The sequence below is a fragment of the Lepidochelys olivacea genome (assembly GCF_965140295.1).
Source record: "Lepidochelys olivacea isolate rLepOli2 genome assembly, chromosome: 1".
In the NCBI taxonomy this organism is placed as follows: domain Eukaryota; kingdom Metazoa; phylum Chordata; order Testudines; family Cheloniidae; genus Lepidochelys; species Lepidochelys olivacea.
The window spans coordinates 23,184,412-23,210,082 of record NC_140411.1 but is presented as its reverse complement, the minus strand read 5'-3'; the positions used below and the strand labels follow the sequence as shown (position 1 = coordinate 23,210,082).

The 25,671-nt window shown below is 41.9% G+C and overlaps 1 protein-coding gene across 1 annotated transcript in view; it reads left to right on the top strand.

The window, feature by feature from the left end:
• Nucleotides 1-25,671, top strand: part of DLG2 (discs large MAGUK scaffold protein 2) — a gene marked incomplete at its 5' end in the record, with an annotated part of 1,505,837 nt that overhangs the window by 251,401 nt on the left and 1,228,765 nt on the right. Inside the window, one exon of the mRNA XM_084617703.1 lies at nucleotides 1,061-1,159. Within this exon, the coding sequence (XP_084473829.1) occupies nucleotides 1,061-1,159 (99 nt within the window). The remainder of the gene's footprint in view (nucleotides 1-1,060; nucleotides 1,160-25,671) is intronic.

Below are 25,671 nucleotides of genomic sequence, written 5' to 3'. Positions count from 1 at the left end.
ACCACAAGTAAAGTCAGTGGGAGTTTTGGTATTCATCCAGGATTTAGGGTTGCTAGGTGTCCAGTTTTCTACAGGAACACCTAGGGGCTGGCAGGCTCCCTACCTGGCTCCACGTGGCTCCCTGGAAGCAGAGACGTGTAGCTTGGCTCCTAGGTGGAGGGATGGCCAGGGGGGCTCCGCACACTGCCCCACCCCAAGTGCTGGCTCTGCAGCTCCCATTGGCCAGGAACCATGGCTAATGGGAGCTGGGGGGTGGTGTGGGTGGGCAGAGGCAGCACGCAGAGCCACCTGGCCACCCCTCTGCCTAGGAACAGAAGAACATGTTGCCGCTTCTGGGGAGCTGCCCGAGGTAAGTGCCACCCAGAGCCCATGCCCCGACCCCCTGCCTCTCCCACACCCAAACCCCCTCCTGCCCCAGCCCGGAGTCCCCTCCTGAACCCAAACTCTCTCCCAGAGCCCACACCATGCATCTCCTCCCACACCCCAACCCCCTGCCCCAGCTCGGAGCCCCCTTCTGCACCCCAAACCGCTCAACCCCAGCCCCACCACAGAGCCCATGCCCCCAGCCAGGGCCCTCCCCCCCTCCAAACCTTCTGCCCCAGCCTGCTGAAAATGAGCAAGTGAGGGAATGAGAGAGTAAGCAATAAAAGGGGGGGGGGGGTGGAGTGAGTAGAGGGCAGAGCCTTGGGGAAGGGGCAGAGCCAAGGTGTTCGGTTTTGTGCGATTAGGAAGTTGGCAACTTTACCAAGATTTCACCTTCCATGTTTATGGCCTGATCTTGTGAGATGCTGAGCACCCTCAACTCCCTTTGAAGTCAACGAGAGGTGAGGTCACTCAACACTTCGTAGGATTCCGCCATAGGCTTCAGTGGGGGAGGCTGCAGAATCAACCCCAGAAAATGCCAATTGCAAGAAATTGAGGGCCAAATCTGGTTCATGAGTCCCAAGTGTGGATTAGAGGCACGATTACACTCCTGTATGTCTGGACTCATGCGTCCAGTGAGAAGTAATAGTATTATGCTGTGAATACAATTTGTTTTATTTGAATTTTTTTTCTATAGTCTGCGGTTTCCGGTGGGTCAGATGGATCGGTATTATGTGATGAACACAATAAGGAGAATCAGTCTTTTGAAAATCATTCTGTAGACATGACGACAAAGGTAAGAGCTATGATTATTGCATGATGAAATATATTGGTGACCTTTGTATACCGTTTCTTTGGATATGAAATGTATAGAGATGAATTGTATAGAGTATAAATTTATAGAGATGAAATGTACAGAGTAGATTGAGTTTTCAGTTCCTGTAATAATCTCTTGGTTTTTAATGAATTTAGATTTTTGGGAAGGTTCAGATCAGGTTTATAACAGCAATTTATTGATATGTTGCTAGTTCTATTGATTTAATACCATTCCATACAGGATTTTAGGTCTGTATCATGGGCATAAATGCCTCTGATGTTAGGGAGCAGTTGAAGCCTCAGGGTTTTTGTGTTGATCTTGTGATACCTTTATTTTTAAAGTTTAAGCAATGTTCATTGTGCAGGGTATTCCTTTTTTCCTTAGTTAGATTTATTTAAGGGTTCTCAGTGTAAACTGGAACCTAGTTTCTTGGTAGCTAAATAAAAAGTTGGTAAGGCAGAATGTGAATGTCAACAGATGAGATGATTTTTGTATTGACAAACTAATGATAGTTCCAGTCGTATAAGTATACACTGTGTGGTAAATGAAGCAGCATGACTACAAGGTTACAGTGTAGGGATTTTTGTTACAGTACTACTTACAATAGTTACACAGTTTGCAATGATGGAGTTAAGGGTGTTTGCATATTTCTGTTATAACATCTATGGTATTTTCATATGCTCAAAACTTGGCTGTAATAGTTCTCTCTGGGCTCAGTATTACCATGGAAGGTTTCAGCCCTGAAGTCCTTCTTTTTTTTTCTTTCCCAAGTTAAATACAAAGATTTGGACTTTTAATAACAGCAAATTGAAAATAAGAGGAAAAGAAAATAGAAGTTAACTGAGCTGGGATAATGAGTTGATCTCTGAAGAGCTTTGTTTCTTTAACACTGAAGACTTGCAGGTTATTCATTACCTCTTGTCTAAGACCCTCTCACTGGCTATGTGCAAACTTCTATATTGGCTCTGTCATTCATTAACTCCTTACAAACCAGAACTGTAATGATCCAGCATATCTTTCTGATTTCTCATGACACTGTGTTTCCACTCCATCTGCAGTCCTTACTCATGCCCAGTGATACGTATGTTCTACTCTGTGTGGTTAAGATTTGAGGAATTGTGTCCTGAGATCTGCTGATTTTTAGCCTGGTTCTGGGAGGTTGCTGAACCCCCTTAATTCTCATTGTAGTCAATGGGAAATGAGGGCATTCAGCAACTTTCAGGATGAGGACCTGTATACAGTATACCTGTATACTGTGTCCCCAATATCAAGCTGAAATAATCAAATAGCCCATTGATCTCAAAGGGTATTAAACGTGCTCAGCCCCTCATAGAATTTGATTCATTATGTTTATGGATGAAGTTCCAGAATTGGAAATTACCAATTAAGCAGCAGGCATAGCCCAGATAGGTTTCTTGATGTCATAGGGCAGAGCATAAGATGTGACGTTCCACATTTACTAATTGGGGAATGCAGCGTCAATTGTGCAACTCTGTGTCCATGGTCAGAAAATGTCATTCCCAGTATCAACATCGGGGGGTGTGAGGAGGGCCGCTCACACTGCAGCAGGTAACCCGGGGGGGGTGGTGCAGGGGAACCGCTCCCAGCTCACCTCCACCACCCTCGGCCTGAGTGCAAAGCCCCCACCTGCTTCTCAGCCCTCCCAGGCTTCCAGCTGAACAGCTGATTCGCGGGAAGCTGGAGGGGGCGTGGAGAAGCAGAGCAGGGTGGCGCATTCAGGGTCGGAAGCAGAGCGGAGGTGAGGTAAGCTGGGGCCGGGCGCGGGGCGGGGAGCTGCTGGTGGGTGCTCTGCACCCACTAAATTTTCCCCGTGGGTGCTCCAGCCCCGGAGCACCAACGGAGTCCGTGCCTAAGGCACCACTTTTGATGTGATCAGTGGGGGGAGTGGCTGCTGGCCCCCTAGCTACACTCCCCTGCCCCTAGGAGCCAGAGGGACCTGCCGGATGCTTCCTGGGAGCTGCCCCAGGTAAGCACCACTGGGGCTCCCCACCTTGCCCCCTGGCAGGTCCCTCTGGCTCTTAGGGGTGGGGTGGGCATCCACTATGGTGGCCCACGAGACCTTCCTGCCCTGTTCTGGGGGCAGTCAAGGGACAGGGGAAGGGGGTCGATGGGGCAGGGGTCCTGAGTGGGGGGCATCAAGGAACACAGGGGGTTGGATGGCACAGGAGTCCTGGGGGGTGGGGGTGGCCAATGACCCCCTCGTGGGGTGAGGAGGGATCTGGTTAAGATTTTGGCAGTTCATCACTGGTGATAGTGACATATGGCTATTTAGGGCCAGCTATGTATTTAAACATACATATAATGCTTTTCACTTGCTGATTGATTGGATGTTAATTTCACTAGTCAGAGTGGCTGGGAATTAAAATGAAATCTCGATAGCACTGTGTAACTTGAAAGCTGAGAGCCACTTTAGGAAGCATTACCCTTGTGCTTTTACTGCCGGGTGTGCCACCCACGTAACCTAGTGTTGCATATTTAACTGAAGCACTTCTGTTTCATTCTGAATAAGAGATTTGTGGGTGTTTGAGATAAAACAGTTATGTCATTGTATGAAAAATAATAGTTAAGTAAAACATTAAACAGGAGTTGTGAATTATAAAGGCATGGGGCTTTCTAAAGGCTTGATTATCCATGACCCTGGCAGGGCTATGGGGATAGCCCAAAGAGCCTTCCTCATCCTGTGCGCCACACCAAAGGCTAGGGGTGTACCTAACTCTCTCCATATAGGCCTCTAAAACTTGCTGGGTATGCAGGGAGAAACAACCAAATGTCCGAATTGGGCCCTAAATTTATAGTCCTCAAAAGTGTGCGCTGTCCATTAGGAAATGGATATTTAACTTGCTTCATGTGTAGGTGCTTGGGCTGTGTAAGTACTTGGATAGATCAGTGCAAAATGGAAGCCCCAGTGGGCATTCCGAGTAACTGACTGTATGTGGGGATCTTCAGAGGGACTGGAAGGGAAGGAATCCTCCCCCATAGGTTGTGGAGCGGAAAAGGAGCCAAGCTGCAGCTCCAGAGCTACAGTAAACCTTGCAGATCCCGCCCCTCCATGCTGAGCTGCACAGTTCTGTACAATTGTGCTTACCTGTGAGCTGAGGTGTAATGAGCCCCACAGGCCCTGAAGGGGTTAATGTGGACCTGAAGTCAATTATGTCACCTGGACAGAGAGCAAGGCTTAATTGAACATGAAGCCCAGTTGGGCAGGAGCAGGCTGGTTATTCTGAAGGGAGGAAGTTTTGTAGCAGAAGCGGGCTGCAGGGAGAGAATCTGCATTCACTTTCTGGGGGGATAGAAGAGGTAGCAAGGAGTCTGAGGGAGCAGACTTGGACCAGGTACAAGGTCCGTGGCCTGGAAACTTAAGGTTAGGGTAGTCTGGATTCTCCTACCGGCCACAGGGGAAGGTGGGGTGAAAATCCCTGAGGTAAGGGATGAAAGGACCACACAGTCCAGAGACAGACAAGACCTGCTATAAGGTCATTGGACTATAGTTTGGTTGGATTATCTGTTACCCCAGAAGAGGTGGACTAAAGCCTGACCTGGCTGGACGGCCAAGTTGCAGGAAGAGAGACTGCTGCAGTAATGGGGCGATCATTGTCAGGGGGTCACCATATGGGGAGACAGCTGCTATGCCATACCTGGCCACAAGGAGGTGCTCCTGTGGTGAGTGAAACCCTTTAAAAGTGCACATGGAAAAAATTACCCTTGCAGTAAAACCACAGGAGACCTACTGTCTGGTGCTGAATTGCATTTGCATTGACCTTCACTTTTGACCCAAAGTCTCATGAGCTATTGATTTTAATATTTCCCTGTTTTACATTTTTGTTCTGAATTTAGCCTTTAATTATAGAAACCATCAGGAAGGATACCTGTAGGGGAGCTACTAAATTAGGAGTTCCCAAACATTTCCGTAGTATGGACCATATCTGAACAGAGAGATGGTTTCATAGCCATCTCCCCTCCCATACATGATTGCTCAGACCCCCTTCCTCCCAGTGGGGATCCAATAACAAACCAATCATAACCCATATTAACCTAGTGCTAACTTAGTGCCCCTCCTGACCAGAAGAGTTGTCCCATTATGGCAACTACATCAATTTCTTCTGTTAAAAAGAAACATTGGGAAAGCAATTAAGCTATTTTTAGCTACTTTGAATGCAGATTAGCAACAGGAAACAAGGGGAAGGATCTACCACTATGCGACCAGCCAGCAATTTGCATGTCACGAGGAGGTGCTCTCCAGTCCACAATTTGAGATCCACCAAATTAAATAAATCCCTCTCTGGATTTGTAAAAATGATGTATTTACCTATGTATTCTATGTATAGAGTGCTGGACAAGCACTTGGCAATTTGACAAAAATGTCAACACTATTATGGTACAGACTGAAAGATGTCATGAAATACAAAAGACTTAAGACCAAGATTTTCAAGAATGGGTGCCTGATGTTAGGTTTCTGAATAAGTGGTCTGACTGTCAAATTGCTGAACTTCCAGTGCCCTTTGTTTACTTCTTGTTTTTCACTTAGATTTAACAATAATGCCTGTTTCAGTTTTGTTTGTAGTCAATTTAGCTTTGAAATTCTTAGCGCTGCCAGGTTTGGGTTTCAAAAATTCCAGAAAATGCTTAAAAACACTGTTTTAATAGAATATTAATAAAAACCATGGAAACCTTCCTCTTGGTTTTATGTTGTATTATATCTTGAGGCTTTTTGGTTTTTTTGCAGGTTTCAGAGTACCAGCCGTGTTAGTCTGTATTCGCAAAAAGAAAAGGAGTACTTGTGGCATCTTAGAGACTAACCAATTTATTTGAGCATAAGCTTTCATGAGCTACAGCATCCGATGAAGTGAGCTGTAGCTCACAAAAGCTTACGCTCAAATAAATTTGTAAGCCTCTAAGGTGCCACAAGTACTCCTTTTCTTTTTTTTACAAAATATTAGGGCTGTCAAGCGATTAAAAAATTAATCACAATTAATCGTGCTGTTAATAATAGAATACTATTTATTTAAATGTTTTTGGATGTTTTCTACATTTCCAACTATATTAATTTCAATTACAACATAGAATATGAAGTGTACATTGCTCACTTTATATTTTTTATTATAAATATTTGCACTGTAAAATAAAGAAATATTTTTCAATTCACCTAATACAAGTACTGTACTGCAATCTCTTTATCATGGAAGTTGAATTTACAAATATAGAATTATGTACAAAAATAACCTGCATTCAAAAATAAAACAATGTAAAACTTTGGAGCTGACAAGTCCAATCAGTCCTCCTACTCGTTCAGCCAATCACTCAGACAAACAAGTTTGTTTACATTTACATTGCTGTCTGCTTCTTAATTATAATGTCACCTGAAAGTGAGAACAGGCGTTTGCATGGCACTGTTGTAGCTAGTGTCGCAAGATATTTACATGCAAAACCAAACCACCAAAAAAGAAAATCAACCTTCTGCTGGTGGCATCTGACCCAGATGATGAAAATGAACATGCATTGGTCCACACTGCTTTAAACCATTATCGAGCAAAACCCGTCATCAGCGTGGACGCATGTCCTCTGGAATAGTGGTTGAAACATGAAGGGACATATGAATCTTTAGCACATCTGGACTAGCATCAGTAGGACTGAGTGGACTTGTAGACTCTAAAGTTTTACATTGTTTTGTTTTTGAGTGCAGTTATAACAAAAAAAACTACATTTGTAAGTTGCACTTTCATGATGGAGATTGCACTGTTTATCATTTTTACAGTGCAAATATTTGTAATAATAATATAAAGTGAAATTAATAGGTAGCAGGTTTAAAACAAAGTATTTTTCATGCAACACAGTCAACCTCTGGAACTCCTTGCCAGGGGGTGTTGTGAAGGCCAATACTATAACAGGGTTTAAAAGGGAGCTAGATAGATTCATAGAAGATAGGCCCATCAGTGGCTATTAGCCAGGATGGGCAGGAATGGTGTCCCTAGCCTCTGTTTGCCAGAAGCTGGGTTTGGGTGACAGGGCATGGATCACTTGATGAGGACCTGTCTGCTCATTCCCTTTGAGGCACCTGGCATTGGCCACTGTCCGAGGACAGGATACTGGGCTTGATGGACCTTTGGTCTGACCCAGTTGGCTGTTCTTATGAACACTGTACACTTTGTATTCTGTGTTGTAATTGAAATCGATATATTTTTGAAAATGTAGAAAAACATCCAAAAATACTTAATACATTTCATTTGGTATTCTATTGTTTAACACTGCGATTAATCGTGATTATTTTTTTTTTTAGTTAATTGCATGAGTTAACTACCACAGGAACAACTAAAATCGTCTCTTCTCCCTAGGTGGCTGCTTTATAGCTAAATTTTGTCAGGTGTTTCTACTGTGTAATTCAGTCATGATCATATTTATAGTTGACATGAAAATTGAAGAAGTGGAGAACTTACAGGAGGATAGGACCACATTGCAAAATGACCTACAGAAAATGGAATAGTGGTGGTGGTGGTGGTGGGGAGAATTGGTACTAATGTTAAATCATACATTCAAAGAGAAGAAATAAACAGCAAAGGTCTACCTTTGGAAGGACATAATGAAGCGGCTGAATCCATCATGTTAAAGCAAATGTGCTTTCATCTTGTCTCTTTTTAGTATTGTCCGCCAATATTGCTTGTATGCTTAATGCATCTGAACAGGATAGTTGCTGGAGGGCCCTTTTGGAATAGGGATTGAGAGGTTGCATGGAAATGTGGTATGTGATTTACAGCCTGAAAAAAAAAAAATTGAGAACCACTGAATCAGTCAGCTTCCCTGCCTATGCAGCACTGGCTTTATCTCGTTTACTGTTCATTGATGTGGAACAAATGGTGACTTCATACATACAGACAAGATGGTAATCAGGGAGGATCAAGCTGGGACCTTCAGGCCCAAAAGCACAAGTCTATTCCACTGTAAGCTAAAGGAGGATGAAGGAGACATGAACACACACTAAGCTTGTGTACAAGTAAACTCCACACTTTAGCATGCACACAGCGGCCAATTTTACACATGGAGATGATGGTTTGTATGCAGGATTTGCACAAATTGGAGCGTAGATGAAATCTGTGGATCACTTTACTCATGTAAGTAGTCTCACTGAGTTCCATTGCTCCAATTTTCATGTAATATGTAAATAGGATCATGAGCCCAATGGGACTACTCACAGGAATATAGTTGTTCACATGTGTGTTTGCAGATTGGGCCCTCAGATGTTTGGAAACATCCTGGTATCCAGTTTTTGAGTATGGAGTGAATTTTTACAGCCAAGTCATTAAGTAATTTTTTTAAATGGAAGCAATTCACACAATCTTACTGTAATAGATTGAATGCAACGGATAGGGGAGCACAAAGGAAATCAAATGAAAGTGGTGTAAATGTGGGTGTGAAATCCCACCCTGTTTTAGAGTTGGTTGGATTCCCATTTACCCTGCCCTGCCCAGATTACAAACAGGGCTTTGGTGAGACTATGCTAATGAGTTAGTTGGCCCTTCAGTGGTACATGGGCCAGGTGATGCAAGAAATGTTCACTGATTCTTTTAGTCAGTGTTTTTTTAATAAAACTGTTTGTTGACTAATGGAATAAACCACAGTATGGACTACACATACAGGCTCCAATGTGTCACCTAAAAAAATCCAGTTTTCTGCACAAACAGTGCAGTTGTTTAGAAGAAGTTAGTGTCTTAAAAGCTCTGGAGAGTCTCCTTTTAAGATTTTATATTCTGTAAAACTTTAATAGTTTGGGGTTTTTTTTCTTTTGGTTGCTGTCTGATTCTGACCACATGTCTGATTCACTATGGATTTTTTTAAAACTTTGGTAGCAGTGACCTCATTTTGGCAAAATAATTGTGTGTCATTTCCTGAGCCTCTTGCTTCTTTAGCAATCACGAGTATATTATGGTTATAACCTTGATAATTTATGGAAGAGAGATGACTCTTAAACGTTCTTTTTTTTTTTCTTGGAAAAGTTTTTTTTTTTTAATTGAAAACATACTTTAGCTGAGTGAGAATGAGAGATTCTCAGCATAGCACCCATGGGAAAAGTATACTGTCGGATAGGTTGAAAAGGTGAATTGTAATGTATGGGTGTCTAGACGTTTCCTCTTGTTGCTGTCAACTGTCCAGTTGGCTGTATTTTTTTTTCCAGTGAATAGGAGGCATTGATTTTTCCTCTCTTCAGCCAGAGCTTTCATTTTACGTATCTTTCCCCTTCTCTCTCTCTCTCTCTCTCTCTCTCTCTCTATAAGAGAGGGAAGACTTTAAGAGCTGACAAAGAGCTTTCTCACTCAGCATGATTCATGTCAGACACCTCAAAGGCAAGCTCTACACCAGCATCTCTGCAAGAAAGGTAGGGACTTTGTGGCTATCCCATTTTCTATGGGGGATTGCAGGACTATTAGCAACTCATAGAGGACATGTAATGGGCAGATTAAGCCTCTGATGCTGACAAGGATCCACGGAAAGTTTGGGAAAGAATTTGAGGAGTTTTTAAACTGTCCTTTGGTGGTGTTCTTTTAATCAAAAACTTTGACGTTTTCTTCATAACATAAAAAAAGTCCCTCTAGTTTTAAGTAATGTATAAAGAGGTTTATTTTTCTGTGTGCAGTGAACTATAATTGCACCCCAGGGCATTGCATGTCTGTGTAAATAGGCAGTTAACTTTTATACTAACCTGAAATTTTTTTATGTTCTGAAAGTTCTCATCATCCAGCTGTTACATTCACTTCCTGAATCAGAATCCGCCCTAGTAACTCTGAGTGATTGTAGATGTGACACATGAACCAGCGTGTACACCTTAGTGTTTCAATCATGCACTTCAAGTGTACATAGGAATAAGGCTTCTAATAAAAACCTTTACAACCAAAAGCAGTTGTTCTGGCAGAGAAGTGACAGCACTTTGATAGATGGGCCCAGTAGTTGTGTATGTTGTGCTTATTCAGAGTTAGCGGGAAAGAAGAGGAGAAAGAGAGAGAGAGAGAAAAAGAGACTTGGCAAAGGAAATCTTATGGGTATACTGGAACAGCAGATCAGAACTGTGAAATCAGAGCTAGAGCTGAAATGTGATGCTTTTGCTCTTCTGTGCTTGTTGTGGTTCTCATATTCCCAGTTAGAATCCTGCTTACTATTTAACAGAATATTTTGATCACAGATTGAACAATGCAGCAATCAAGCTTAATAAGCCACCTGGAAGTTTTGCTTGAGATGATTTCTAGTGGATTTTCAGATCCCTGTGAGAATCATGACTGCCTTTAGCATTGTGGAGGAGGACTTGAGTTTCTTATGAGGGCCCCTGTTGGAAAAGCAGGCTGTGCAGATACAAGTCTCTGGTTCTGTTCATGCTGTTTCAAAAGCCTTTCCTCAACCTTGCTGATTTATGATTTACATACACTCCTGTGGAGATTTGAAGAATGGATTGTCTGTGCATTGTCACAACGAAGGTAGGACTGAAACATTACTGTTTTGGGTGCATATCTGTCTGCTGCTATTCTGTTCCTGTAATTAAACAGAGTGGGTATATAGTGTCTCAGGTTGCAAGATAGAATAACTAAGCCTTGTTTCAATGGGCATTTATTCTCTTTATCTGAGGGTTACGCTGTTTGTTTCTATACCTAAATGATGTGGTGGTGGTTTTTCACCTGTAAAAGGAAAATGATTTGATATTTTACCTTAGACTTTGCTTGTGTCTATTAATATCTGTCCTATTGGAGCAGTTTCAAAATAGATGTTAAAATGCATATATAGTCTCAACATATCATGCCAGCTTATTCTTTAAATGTGGGAACAGGCAATCATGTTTTTTTTTTTTTAAATCTGAGCATTGTATTATATGTCCTAACATTTTAGAGAAGCCAATCGGATATAGTTTAGATAGCAGCAACATTTCTGATTGGAGAATAGTAAGTTTCTGTAGCGTGTATGGCTTTCTTGAGCAAAACATAGCTTTGATTTGTATCTCTAGGCTTAAAAATCAAAATGCATTGGTCTGAATTCTGCTGTGTTACTAGTGTCAGAGCCAACCTTAGCATTTTTGAACTGGCCTTCTAAACAATCCCATCCACCCTCCAAATACGTATTTAAGTGACTCCTCGCATCATTGCTCCTCTGTGTGTCACTGGTCTAAGGATTTGAGGGGAGGGGGGCGCTAAGTAAAAGGATTTTTGAGGGACCTCCCCAGACTTAGTGGACTAATTTTATATAAAATGATGGGAGACATTTGTAGGTCACTGTTGGCATTTTGTGACTGAAGAGGCGGAACTGAAATGCTTGTAATTGGGTTCACGCTTGGTGCCAACATTTGTAAAGGAGAGCTGTCTGAATAAGCTGGGGTTCTGGGAATCCCCTATCTGAGAGATGGCTTAAGGTAAATTCTGGTGAATTTCAGAGTTTGCATAGTGTTTTACAGAGTGCTTTTGCTGTGCGAGGTGACTAGAACATTTGGAGTATTGTGTAAATAATACTTGTTTGTATCACGGTAACACCTAAAAGTCCGAGTCATAGGTCAGGGCCCCATCATGGTAGGTGCTGTAAAAACAATAGACCAAAGAAGTGGCCTTTGATCTGAAGAACATATAGTCTAAGAGAGACAGCAAGTGGATGCAGCAAAGAGATGTGGAAGCACAAGGTAACAGTGACATAATACTGGCCAGCATGATGAACAATTGTCTCAATACACCAGCAGTCTAGCAATAACAATATGTCTAAGAACAACAGTTCACTAATGACCATCACAGTCACCCTTGTGCAGTAGGTAAGTGGTGTTCTCCATCTCTTGCAGATGGGGAAAACTAAGACAGAAAGATAAAAATGACTTTGAGTTAGGCCACAGAGGTAGCTGGGATTAGAAAGCAGGAGTCCTTTGCCTTCAGACCATGCCCTGTCTCATGCTATCTGCTCCTCCTTGTGGCCAAAGGTCACACATTCAGCTCAGCTAATGAGAGAGTTTAGCTGCATTTAGCAAATGAGATGGTGCTGGTGCCAACTCTCATGTGGTTAACAGGAGCCTGGGTAGGGCTGTCCTACAGTCACATAATTGAGGGACCTGTAGCTATTGATTTCATGGAACTCAAAGGCCAGCACTGTGTCAGGGGTCTCAGAATAACTCCAGGTCTTTATAAAATATTCAGTGTCACACTTTCAGCCCTAACGTTCAGTTTACATTTTTGAGGCTGCCTTTGCAAGGAAAATGGTTAGGTCTTCTTTAAGAGCTCGTATTAGCCCTGACATTTCTAGGTCTCCAGGTGGGGACTTGCAGCTGTGGGCTTTGACAGCCCCTAAGGTTGCTACTGACACATGTAATTAACTTTGCTGACTGCAGTGGAGCTAGTCTGCATTCTGTGTAACTGAGAGCGGAATCTGGCCTTCCTTTTATTAACAACAACAAGCTGCCTCTGACATAATTGCTCTACGAACTGATGATGAATATGTGAACTGAGTCAACCCGGCATTCCATGGGGCCCTGTGGAGAGTAACATAGGTGGGGTCACAATCATTTCACTCCCTCAGTTATAAGCAGGTCCTCCACTTCCACATATCCATGATACCGTTCCTCCCATCAGATCTGCCTCCCGTACCTCTTACCTCACCGACTATACTGGTAGATGCATGAACTAGCAAGTCAAGCATGCAAGGTGAAGTGAGCAGGGAAAGGCAAATAGGATATTCAATCTCTGCAGTAAGTCACTAGTGGTAGAGTTGGATGGAACCATAGAGAACAACTGGGTGTCAGTCCAAAGTGTGTGTCTGCACCCTTTAGAATTCTGCATTACCCTATAAAAGTGGGCAGTGAGTGACTCCTGCAGCAATTAAAAGCTTCAAAGTATTAAAGTTGTAATAACTTGGAATGCATATTTTATAGATGTTTCTTCTCTGTTTTTTCTGCACAGTACTAAAATAGCTATGTTGATGGTTTTATCCTATACTGGCCCAAATTCTGGTAATGTTTACATCCGTGTGTATCTGGAATAACTCCACTGAAGTCAGTAACTCCAGGATTCATGAGAGCAGAATTTGGCTCAGTGCATTTGATATTTGTTAAAATTGTTGCATATACATTATATCCACAAAACTTGCATTTATGTCTCAAAATGGTCATTTTTAGCCTAAAATCAGGTAATCACACATATTTAGGCATCTATTAACCTGATTTGTGCATGTAACAGTCATGGCCACCTTCAGAGATAGTAAATATTTAGGTTTTTTTTCTCAAGTTTTGTAAATAACACAAAGGGAACATAAATTTACTTAAAGTGCAGACAGTGAGTGCTATTAAAAAGTCAACACCCAGTAGTTAAATTTACTGTGGTATTTGCAGCATTTCCAGCTTATACAAAATAATGTACATAGAGTAGTCAATAGTGGTGCAATAAATATGCTTTTTAAATTGGTGTGTAATATACGTGAAGATATTATTTAGACCCCTATAAATGCAACAACCCAATGGATCTGACTTGTTAAAGACTTGCCACAAATCTTGATTTCTATTTAAACTGTTTTTTTTCCAGCAAAAACTTAACTTCCCCCAAACAATAAGTTGAATGTTCTCAATACTACAAAATGTGCCTGCCTGATTTTATTTTGTTGAGGTCTCCATGTACTTACTGAACACATGAGCCAGACAAATGCTGAATTGGGGCTTTTTATGGGCTTATTGTTTGTTTTTAATTGATCATGTCCTTAATGTAGCTTCTTTTTTGCTGATACATAAGTCACATGGATTTGTCAATAGGATTCAGTAAAAATAACAGGATAGGGCTGGAGTTCAGGTTTTCAAGCCCATCTAGCCCCCTACTCTTGAGAGCCCAAGCCGCAATGTCCACACTGCTATTTTTAGTGTACTAGCTCAAGTTCCGCTCGTATATGTCAGTCTATCTGAGCTGGGAGGCTTGCTCCCAGCTGCAGCGTAGACATACCCTTGGGGGTTCCATGAAGCTGTTCCACCCCAGCGGGAGCATCAAGAAGGTTCAGAGAGCACAGGAACTCTGCAATCTCTTAGGAAAATGCAGCATGCACTCCTCTCCATTTCCTACCAGCTTTGTGTCCAGCCATTCTGCCTTTGGGGGACAGTTCATGCACTAGCAGCTGTATTGGTGTCTATTCAATGCACTGAGGGCAAAAAGGCAGGAAGGTTCCACCTTTTGCCCTCTTCCCTCTTGTGAGCCAGACAAGGGGCTGCGGACAGGACAGTTTGTAGAATATAGCTTGGCTTTTTCTCAGCTAAGAAAGTAAAATTTGGTTTGAATATAGTGAACGTTCTGTTAATACTACTCCTGCACTGAGGTCTAACTGTCAACTTCAACTGGAATACTGTGTTAATCCTGGAATGCAGAACACGTGGGCTGCACATTCATGTAAATACATGTTTACCTCAGAAATGGGATTCACCTGTCACGGCAGAGCAGTTAAATCACTGAGGGGTTAGTTAACATCCTTGATGTTAGGGGGAAAATGACCCTGCGTCTTTGGTGATCTATGTGCAGTGAGCGTGAAGGTCTCGGTCCATTTCCTAATGGACAGATGTGCACATCACAAAAACTATCACACAACTTTGACAGTCCCAGGAGTGAGCCTAAGGGTCGAATCAGTCCTGGATATTTCCTGAACAGGGCTATGTGGAGAATCTTGTATTGCTCCAGTCCAGTTCTGTAAATTAACAAGACTCCTTTCTCTAAGGCTGTCAGTCTAGCACCTTTTACAAGGGCTTAATTCATTCAAATGTTTACAAGGAAGAAGTGGAGGAAAGAACTGTATCTCTTAATGTTGCCAGGCAGCAGGGGCATGTGCTTATTTACTGAGATAATCAGTATCAAATGGTTATCACATGAAATCCAGCTTTGCAGAATCTGACTGGCCAAGAACTATCTTTCTCTCCTTTATTGTATTAGCTCCTGGTGATCTGGCAATATAGTTATATTCTAACAGGCAGCACCAGTAAATATAATTAGGGCAAAACTCTGCGTTGCCTTGAGCAGGTGGTGTCAGAGTTCCAAGAGAGGAAGGCAGTGAGGGTGCCTCTTCCACACTCAACATACTGACACAGGAACCAGGCAGAATGATGAGGTGCTGCTCTCTTGAGTACCATCCTGAGGGTAGGCTTGTGGGTTGGATGCTTCATCACTTCACAGGGGCATAGCCCATCATTTTGGAGGTCTGATCAGGCCTTTCCCACCCCCAATGCTCATACTAGCAATCTCCAGTAGGTGTTGGAGTGAGCAAATACAGTTCCGTTCTGAAGCAGAAATGAGGAGCACTATAAAGCACACTGTTCCCAGGCACTTCATTCGTCAGCAACAGCTCTCCTTTCTCAACTAGCGCTGCTCGGAGAGGGACAGCCAGAGTTTAGAACTCAACTTTCTATCGACATCATTGTAAGGGTGGGCAATAGATTCTGTGCCTGGGCTAGTACATTTTCAAGTTGCTAGCATGCATCAATCATACTATTACTATATGTTTTTATTAAGCCATACTTGGCAATGTACAGGCATGTAAGGCTGGATTCTTTACCCACTGTCAGTTTGCTGGGGATTTCCCTGATGCAGGAGAATCCTTGAGTGCCATAAAGGCAGCACAGTTGGATCCCATTTCTGGCCTACCCAGCAGAGGAGGTGTTCTGGGAGCATGAGAGGGAACATGATGGGGCCATGGTTGGTGTGCATCATGCTCTGGCCATCGTCTGACATCAGAGTGGCCACAGGAGACCATTTCAGCTGGCATAACATATGGCAACCTATTAGGCTGCTCTAAATTATAACAGGGGCTGGATGGGCTCCTGACTGCCATCAGGAGAGAAGAGAGGTGAGCTAGAGACACCTCTCACCCTCTCTTTGAGTCATCTGTCAGAGCTGAATATCTGGCCCATAAAATACAGGCCAGATTCTGATCATACATCAGTGAATGATTACTGAAAAGAGCCAGCCCTACAGTTATTAACACGTATAGTTACTCCATTCAAGAGAAAAGGAGTACTTGTGGCATCTTAGAGACTTTGCGATGAAGTGAGCTGTAGCTCACGAAAGCTTATGCTCAAATAAACTTTAGAATCTAAGGTGCCACAAGTACTCCTGTTCTTTTTGCGGATACAGACTAACACGGCTACTACTCTGAATCCATTCAAGAGAATGGGTCTGATTTTTCTCTTCCTTACACTGGTGTAAATCTGGAGTAAGTCCAAGAGAGTTTAACCCATTCTCTTCAATGAGACTTTCTGAAGTGCCACCTACATGCCTATGAGTATTGTTTTCTTAATTTTGCATTTGATCCTGCAATGACAAGAGAAGGTAAAAAATCACATAGAATAATTAATATATACATGTGAGTAATCCCCTTGGGTCTCATAAAAATAAAGTTGATGTAAACAGGCATAACCTTTTAGAACTCAATCTAGCTATGATAGCTTACATGAGCTGAGGATCTGGCTCATTAGTCATAATTTATAAATAGCCCTAAATTTAGGTGGGTATCAAACAAATAATAACGATAGTTCTACTTACTCATGGGGAGACTTCATAACAGTGTTACCTTCCTCTGTTCAATGATTATTGGCTCCTCTTTGCAGGAGTTCAGGTGAACATTCTGTTGGATTGCACATGAACGTGCATCCTCTACTTTCACAAGTTTAAGTTTCTGGGATAAACAAATGTACATTCTCAGTTATAAACCAGAACATGGTCTGCTGAGGGTTTTTGTGCCAAAACTTCAAGTCTGTGAAAAAACCTCAAACAAAGCAAATTTCATAGTTTTTGTTCAGTTTCTCAAATATTCAAGTTTAGATAAAATTGAACTCTTTTTCTAAAGCCATTATTAGGTCCTGATGAGCATTTCAAACTGGGGTGTTTCCCTGCCAGATCTTAAAAAATTTAATAGTGCTGAATCCATGTAATTTACTAAATTCTAAACTGAAGTGGTATTGGAGGGCAGCTTTAACTACTATTGGGTGACTGTTGGCTATTCTGTGCAATCTTAGAAAAAGAGGAAAACCCTTCTCATTGATTACCATTTATCTTAGCTAGAGAATATATTCATAGATGTGAGACAAATGGAGTGTATAATTGAGTATTTATTTCAAATCTTTATTTACCAGTGTTAAGTTTTGGTAGAATTATACCAGTTGTTGTTAGTCTTTAGCGCTTGAATTCTGAACATTACAGATGTTGTGTTTTCTAGAAAAACTTTTTTTCTTTTGGGAACATCAAGAAAATTACACAGAGCAAACCAATGTGCATTGTATATGTCTTGTAAATATATCTTGTCAAAAGCTCAACTTTTTATCTTTTTTATTCTTTAGAAATATGGTAATTGTCTTTTTCCCCCTCGTAGTTAGTTATAAATTTCAGGAAGAATTAAGTCTGTTAAATCTCCATTTTTTTTCTTGGTCTCTATGGTAGCAGCAAGAATAGAAGTGAGTTACTTTGATCTGCATTTCTGAGTGGCATTTTGTTTCTTTCAAGCACTGACCTTGTTTACTGTACCTGAAATTTTGAATAGCTATCATTAGTTTATAATTTGCTGATCTCAGAGAGACGTCTTTACGAGACCAATTTTAACTATGGAAGAGAAAGGTGATTTGTTTTATAAATCTATCAACAGCTCCTTGAACCAAGGAAGAAAATATTCAATTAACTGCGCAGGTGGTTGCGGTTAGGGTTTAATACTACCCAACATTGGAAAGCTGCATGTATAAACTCAAGATAGAAAGTGATGAGCGGGACAGGGAATGCCGGGGAACCTGCTCCTGCATTAATGAGTGCTGCTAGGTGATTGCCAAGTTATCTGTACCTCATAGGTGTCCAGTTGCACATAATCCGAGGTGCATTACTGGATGCAGTTGATAGGATGATAGTTCCTTGCCTCAAGTGATGCTGTGTTCTGCTGTGGATTTCAAGCAGCCAAGGTTGGTTAAGTTGTTCACCATCCTGTAAAGCCCTTTTGGAGTATGTTTTGGGTGGTCAATACAGAAATGAAGAAGAATGTCTTGGCTACCAACACAGCCTCAGCTTAGGCTTGAAAAAATTGTTTGTATTTTAATTTGTTTGCCTCTGACATGCAAGTTTCCTTCCATCTCTCTCAATCTGGCACAAGGTTTCTGAGAACCATGGTCAAGGAGAAGGAAGTGGGTATTTATGGGTGAGTCATTATGTCAATCGTTCTGGCAAGTGTGTGGTCATAACTTGCCAGGTCTGAGACTCTTCATTTTGTCAGTAGGCTATTTTGGAACTCCTCTTTCTTCGCCAAGAAGATCAGTATCTAGGAAGGCTTCTTGTCATGATGTGTGAAATTGGATACCATGCACTAGCCTAAAACCATACCATTAGACCTGAAGTCAATCTTTCCATGTTTCAGGAAGCCCTGTCCCTCCTGATAGAAACATGACCCACCACTTGCAAATAATAGTCTTGTCCTTTGATGAGCAGCTGTGGCCCCTTGTGACTGAGATTTCCTTTTTCAAATCAGACATTGGGATTCTACCTCCCACCTTAAAGCATGCTACAATCCAGCCAACCCTGAATAAACCTTCTGTAGCTACAACAGACCTGTGCAACTACTGTCTGGTGTCAAACCTTCTCTTTGTTTCTCAGTTACTTTGCTTAGAATCAAAGACTTGTCTCAAAACACATCTGTCCACAGTCACTATTCTAGGGCCTTCCCAATTGCCTTTCAGGACAGGATTTGGTACTGGGCATGGGGGCAGATGGACAATCTCTTGCTGTCCTGGCATAAGGGGTAGAAGTCAATACTTTTATTCTTAGACCCTTCCACAGCATTAGATATGACTGATCACAGCACCTTGGTATCATGCCTGAGGAAGGTGAAAAGGGAAACCCACTAAAATGGTGTCAGTCCTTCCACACAGTCTCACACTGTGTATTAGTATGCAAATAGGTCTCTGCCATCAGAATACTCAACTGTGGGATTCCATAGGTTCTAATCACTCCATTGTCCCACTAGGAGAAACAGTGAGACTTCATGGGCTCAGGTGCCATTCATATGCCAGTGCTTTAACTGTCATTCACCGCCAGTGCTAACACCACTAAAACCTAGGTATTCCAGCATCTGGCCAAGACCAGTGTATGGATGAGAAGTTTGTTAAAGCTAAATACAATGAACATGGAATTAATGCATGACGTTGCCGAAGAGCACACTGCCATGATTACATTTTAAACAACGAACAAAATCATCCAAAGCACAGGACTTGGTAGTGATGGGGGACTTCAACTACCCAGAAATCTGTTGGGGAAATAACACAGCAGGGCACAGATTATCTAATAAGTTCTTGGAATGTATTAGGGACAACCTTTTATTTCGGAAGGTGGAGAAAGCTACTGGGGGGAGGCTGTTCTAGATTTGATTTTGATAAATAGGGAGGAACTGGTTGAGAATTTGAAAGTGGAAGGCAACTTGGGTGAAAGTGATCATGAAATGGTAGAGTTCATGATTCTAAGGAATGGTAGGAGGGAGAACAGCACAATGAAGACAATGGATTTCAAGAAGGCAGACTTTAGGGAACTCAGGGAGTTGGTAGGTAAAATCCCATGGTAAGCAAGTCTAAGGGGGAAGACAGTTGGCAGTTTTTCAGAGACATTATTAAGGGCACAAGAGCAAACTATTCCACTGCGTAGGAAAGATAGGAAGTATGGCAATAGACCACAGTGGCTTAACAGGAGATCTTCAATGATCTAAAACTCAAAAAAGAGTCCTACAAAAAGTGGAAACTTGGTCAAATTACAAAGGATGAATATAAACAAATTACACAAGTATGTAGATACAAAATTAGAAAAGCCAAGGCACAAAACGAGATCAAACTAGCTAGGGACATAAAAGGAAACAAGAAAACATTCTACAAATACATTAGAAACAAGAGGAAGACCAAGGACAGAGTAGGCCTGTTACCCAATGAGGAGGGAAAGACAATAACAGAAAATGTGGAAATGGCAGAGGTGCTGAATGACTTCTTTGTTTCGGTTTTCACCAAAAAGGTTGGTGGTGACTGGATGTCTAACATAGTGAATGCCAGTGAAAATGAGGTAGGATCAGAGTCTAAAATAGGGAAAGAACAAGTCAAAAAATTACTTCAAATCACCAGGGCCTGATGAAATGCATCCTAGAATACTCAAGGAGCTAACTGAGGAGATATCTGAGCCATTAGCAATTGTGTTTAAAAAGTCGTGGAAGCGGGAAACATTCCAGAAGACTGGAAAAGGGCAAATATAGTGCCCATATATCAAAAGAGAAATAAGGACAACCCAGGGAATTACAGACCACTCAGCTTAACTTCGGTACCTGGAAAGATAATGGAGCAAATAATTAAGCAATCAATTTGCAAACACCTAAAAGATAATAAGGTGATAAGTAACAGTCAGCATGGATTTGTCAAGAACCTATCATGTCAAACCAACCTGATCGCTTTCTTTGACAGGGTAACATGCTTTGTGGATGGGGGGAAGTAGTAGATGTGGTATATCTTGACTTTAGTAAGGCTTTGATACTGTCTCGCATGACCTTCTCATAAACAAACTAGGGAAATACAACCTAGATGGAGCTACTATAAGGTGGGTCCATAACTGGTTGGAAAATCCTTCCCAGAGACTTGTTATACGTGGTTCACAGTCATGCTGGAAGGGCATAATGAGTGGGGTCCCGCAGGGATCGGTTCTGGGTCTGGTTTTGTTCAATATCTTCATCAGTGATTTTGATATTTGTATAGAGAATACACTTATAAAGTTTGTGGATGATACCAACCTGAGAGGGGCTGCAAGTGCTTCAGAGGATAAAATTAAAATTCAAAATGATCTGGACAAACTAGAGAAATAGTCTGAAGTAAATAGGAAGAAATTCAATAAGGACAAATGCAAAGTACTCTACGTAAGAAGGAACAATCAGTTGCACATGCAACATGGGAAAAGACTGCCTAGGAAAGAGTACTGTGGAAAGGGATCCAGGGATCATAGTGGATCACATGCTAAATATGAGTCAACAGTGTAATGCTGTTGCAAAAAAAAGCAAACCTCATTCTGGGATGTATTAGCAGGAGTATTGTAAGCAAGACACGAGAAGTAATTCTTCCACTCCGCGTTGATTAGGCCTCAACTGGAGTATTGTGTCCAGTTCGGGGTGCTACATTTCAGGAAGGACGTGGACAAATTGGAGAAGTCCAGAGAAGAGCAACAAAAATGATTCAAGGTCTAGAAAACATGACCTATGAAGGAAGATGGAAAAAAAGTGTTGGTTTAGTCTGGAGAAGAGAAGCCTGAGAGGGGACATAACAGTTTGCAAGTCTGTAAAAGGTGGTTACAATGAGGAGAAAGAGAGTGTTTTCTTTAACCTCTGAGGATAGGACAAGAAGCAATGGGCTTTAATTTCAGCAAGGGTGGTTTAGGTTGGACATTAGGAAAAACTTTCTGTCAGGGTGGTTAAGCACTGGAATAAATTGCCTGGGGAGGGTGTAGAATCTCCATCACTGGGGATTTTTAAGAGCAGGTTGGACAAACACCTGTCAGGGATGGTCTAGATAATACTTAGTCCTGCCTTGCATGCAGGGGACTGCACTAGATGACCTCTTGAGGTCCCTTCCAGTTCCATGATTCTATGATTATGTGGACTCCTCTAGTTGATGATCTCTGCCCATGAATTGTCAAGGCAGTCTACAGTTCAGGGCTCCTAATAGACTCCATATTGATTTGGGACTTGTATGCATCAGTACCTTCAGGAAAGGCATTCTACTGCCTCCAACTGGCTAGGAATTTAGCGGTCCATTCTTGTTGACCACAGCCTAGCCTTGATCATGCATGGTGTTCATTGCTTTCTGACTAGATTATTCCAATGCAATCTGCCTAAGCTTGAAAGTATCAGCCTAAAAAAAACTGCAACGGGTGCAAAATGCAGCAGTGAGAGCAGATAACTCCTTATATGCTCCACTGGCTCCTTGTACAACATTAAGACAAGCTTAAGATGCCATTCCATATTTGTAAGGCTCTAAATAGATGGTCACCTAAAGGACTCTTCCTCTCCTGGGACCACAGCCACCCTTAAAAACTGTCTATCTCAAGGATGAAGCTCATGTGTGCAGAAGACAGGACTTCCTTCCTTGGGGGCCGGCCAAAGATTATGAACTTCACTCCTGCACAAACTAAGGAGAAACAAACCTTGCCACTTTCTAGTCCAAATAGAAAGCTCACTAATTCGAACTTGCTTTTCCACATAGCAACATACAGCATATGATTTTAATCTATATTAAAATTAATAATAAATATAGAAACTAAACCATACACACTTTTGCTCCCTTGGGCTAGATGAAATAGAGAGCATTTAGCATGGTGGGTTTTCATCACCTTTATGTTTACCTTTGGAAAGTGGACTGAGTTCACCTGATCCTGAAGTCCCTGTATTAGCAAGTAATATGTGCTGTGGTTAAGACTGCAGAAAAAGTTCCATTATTTCCTCATGCTTGCTGATGCAAACCACTGTCTGAAACATTTGCCTTTGGGGCTGAAAATTTTTCTTAGTAGGGCTCTACCCAACAGGTATTTAAGTCCTGAGCTTCTAAAAACAAAGTTTTATAATAGAAGCTGTTTTGCAACTTAACACCATGCAGCTGTTTTAGTTAAGAGTGTATAAAATAAAATACACTATTGTAAAGCATTCTGGTGGTTTTTTTCTTTTTTAAATGAAGGTACAAAAAATAGAAGTTTGAAAGTTACATTTGGCATGGACGTAGTTCTCACTGGAGAGAAACTTATGGTCTTGAGTCCTGATCCTACAAAGGGATCTGCAGTCCCATGGCAAAGAGTTGCTTGTATGGATGTCTCCCTTTGCAGTATTAGAAACTTCAACTGGAAAAAATGGGTCTGATTTTTTCAAAGATACGAGTATCTGAAAGTTGTGTGCTGAGCAAGTTGTCATTATTGTTCCTGCATTTGCCTCTGTAGGGACCAAAGAATCAAGACCTACAACTTTTTAAAAGGAAAAAACCTCCACAAAGCTTGACAATGTCTCTAATCAATCAGATACATAAAACTCTAGTTTTGGTTTTATTTGATTAGGTTACATAATGTGCTGCCACATTCACACCTCTACTTTTAGGAGATAAAAACACATCTATAGAATATTACTGCTATAATACTGGTGACTTTTCAGAGCTTTTGTTTAATGGTAAATAGCCTCTTGCTGGCAATTTGTCCCTCTTTTTAATGTGCCTTGGAGGTATATGTATGAAAATACAGAAACCGGTAATCACCAGATTTGAGATTTGGGGAATACATATCTGAAACTGAGACTTGTACTTTGCTGGAAAAGTATTTATCATTGTACCACTTTTATTATTTGTAGGTAAAGAACACAGTACAGTTCCTAATTTAGCACAATTAGTTAATGTGCTCACGTCTGGCTCAAAGCTGAAAACCACATGAAGTCTAAATCACTTACTGCCCACAGAGATTGTCTTCTCCTGTGTTCTCAGCGTGAAAAAAAGCAATGGTAGTTGCTTGCAGTATACCTGGCTTAAGTTGTAAATGAAAGGAAATTTCAGCCTGCATTGTATCTGAACTCCTGTGCTTGTGGAACACACACAATTACAGGAGTCCTCCAATTTAAACATGGAAGAAATAGTTTGATTCCTATATGAAAGCAAAGAATAGAGGTGGGAGATCCCAAAATTATTCTGAACGTTTCTTCAGGGACTCTGACCCAAGCTACAGTGTGATTAGTTTTAATTGGCTTGCCAGGGTGTAGAACCTTAGGTAAAATGTAACTGGATCCACACAAATGCGAGAGAAATTACAGGGAGAGCTGTCCAATATCCTAGAGGTAGTGGATTGGACTGCCGTGTGGGAAAACAGAGTTTAAAGTACAGTAACTCCTCACTTAAAGTCGTCCCGGTTAACGTTTTTTGTTATGTTGCTGATCAATTAGAGAACATGCTCGTTTAAAGTTGTGCAGTGCTCCCTTATAACGTCGTTTGGCAGCCGCCTGCTTTGTTCACTGCTTGCAGGAAGAGCAGCCCGTTGCAGCTAGCTAGTGGGGGCTTGGAACCAGGGTGGATCAGCAGCCCCCTATCAGCTCCCCGCTCCCCTAAGTTCCCTGTGCAGCAGCCACCCAGCAGGTTCTCAATTGCTGGCAGTTCAGCTGTCCCTCCCCCAACTGCCATGTGCTGCTCCTGCCTTCTGCCTTGGAGCCCTCCCCCCTGCTCTTGCACCCCACTTACCCCATCTCCACTGAGCAGGAGAGACACATGACAGGGCTCAGGAGGGAGGGAGCTTCCTGGCAGCAGCTGCAGTCTCAGCTTGCTGATTAACTTAACAAGGCAGTGTACTTAAAGGGGAAATGCACATCTCTCTCTCTCACACACGCACACACACACACGATGTGTGTCTCTGTTTCTGTCTGCCATGCTGTCTCCCGTCCCTCCACTCCTGGTGCCTTGTAGAGTGTGAGGTTATATTAACAACGAGTTAACCCTTGAGGGCTCAGCCAATTGCTAGTTCATCATTTTAGCAATATTACATCCCCTGGGAAATAGCCCACCCTCTGACTTCACCACTTCAACCAAGCTTCACAATCATCATCGCTGTGTACAGTATTAAATTGTTTAAAACTTATACTCTGTGTGTGTGTGTGTGTGTGTGTATAAAATAGTCTTTTGTCTGGCAAAAAAAAAATTTCCCTGGAACTTAACCTCCCCCCACCCTATTGGATTCGCCTAACATCGTTTCGCTTAAAGTCGCATTTTTCAGGAACATAACTACAACATTAAGTGAGGAGTTACTGTAACTCCTTGTTCTTTTGTTCCTGCCGTCAGGTTTTAGGGAATTGTGGGAGTGACTTATCATATCAACTCTGTGAGAGGGTTGCTTTGTTCTTTTTACAGGGCATTGTCCCCCAGCCAGTCATGCTTTCTGCTGAGCTGCAAAACAAGCCATTAGAGAAACTGGTATAGACACTTCTGCTGGAAAATAACTCCAGCCTGAACCATCCCCAACTTTATTGTATTGTGTATAATGCCGTTTTCACTTATTTGCAGCAGAGCCATGGCAGATGCCCTTCCCACAAATGCTCAGTTGAAGCACCTGCCTGGATACCCATTCAACATTCTACTGTAAGTTTGAGACTTTTGATACAAAGGTTTGAGAGACTGAAGGGTAAGTCTCTGCTTGTAGCAGCACCAGTGGTGTAAAACTCAGTGTTCAGTGAACTGCAGAAATAAATACATTTGTAAGGCCGGAATGAACTGCTTTTGAAGTTAGATTGCTGAAACAATGGTGTGGTAAGGATTACTTATAATTCTTTTGATGTGTAGAACCATTAAGACTTTAATTTACTGCATGGACAGGATGGAAGCAAAATGGATACCTCTTACAAACATTCTATGGGTGATACTCAGGCTCTGAGGCAGGAAGGGTTATTCATTATGTTGCCACTGCTGTTCTCTGCATGGTCATACTTGGTTTGCTGACAGGCATTGCCTT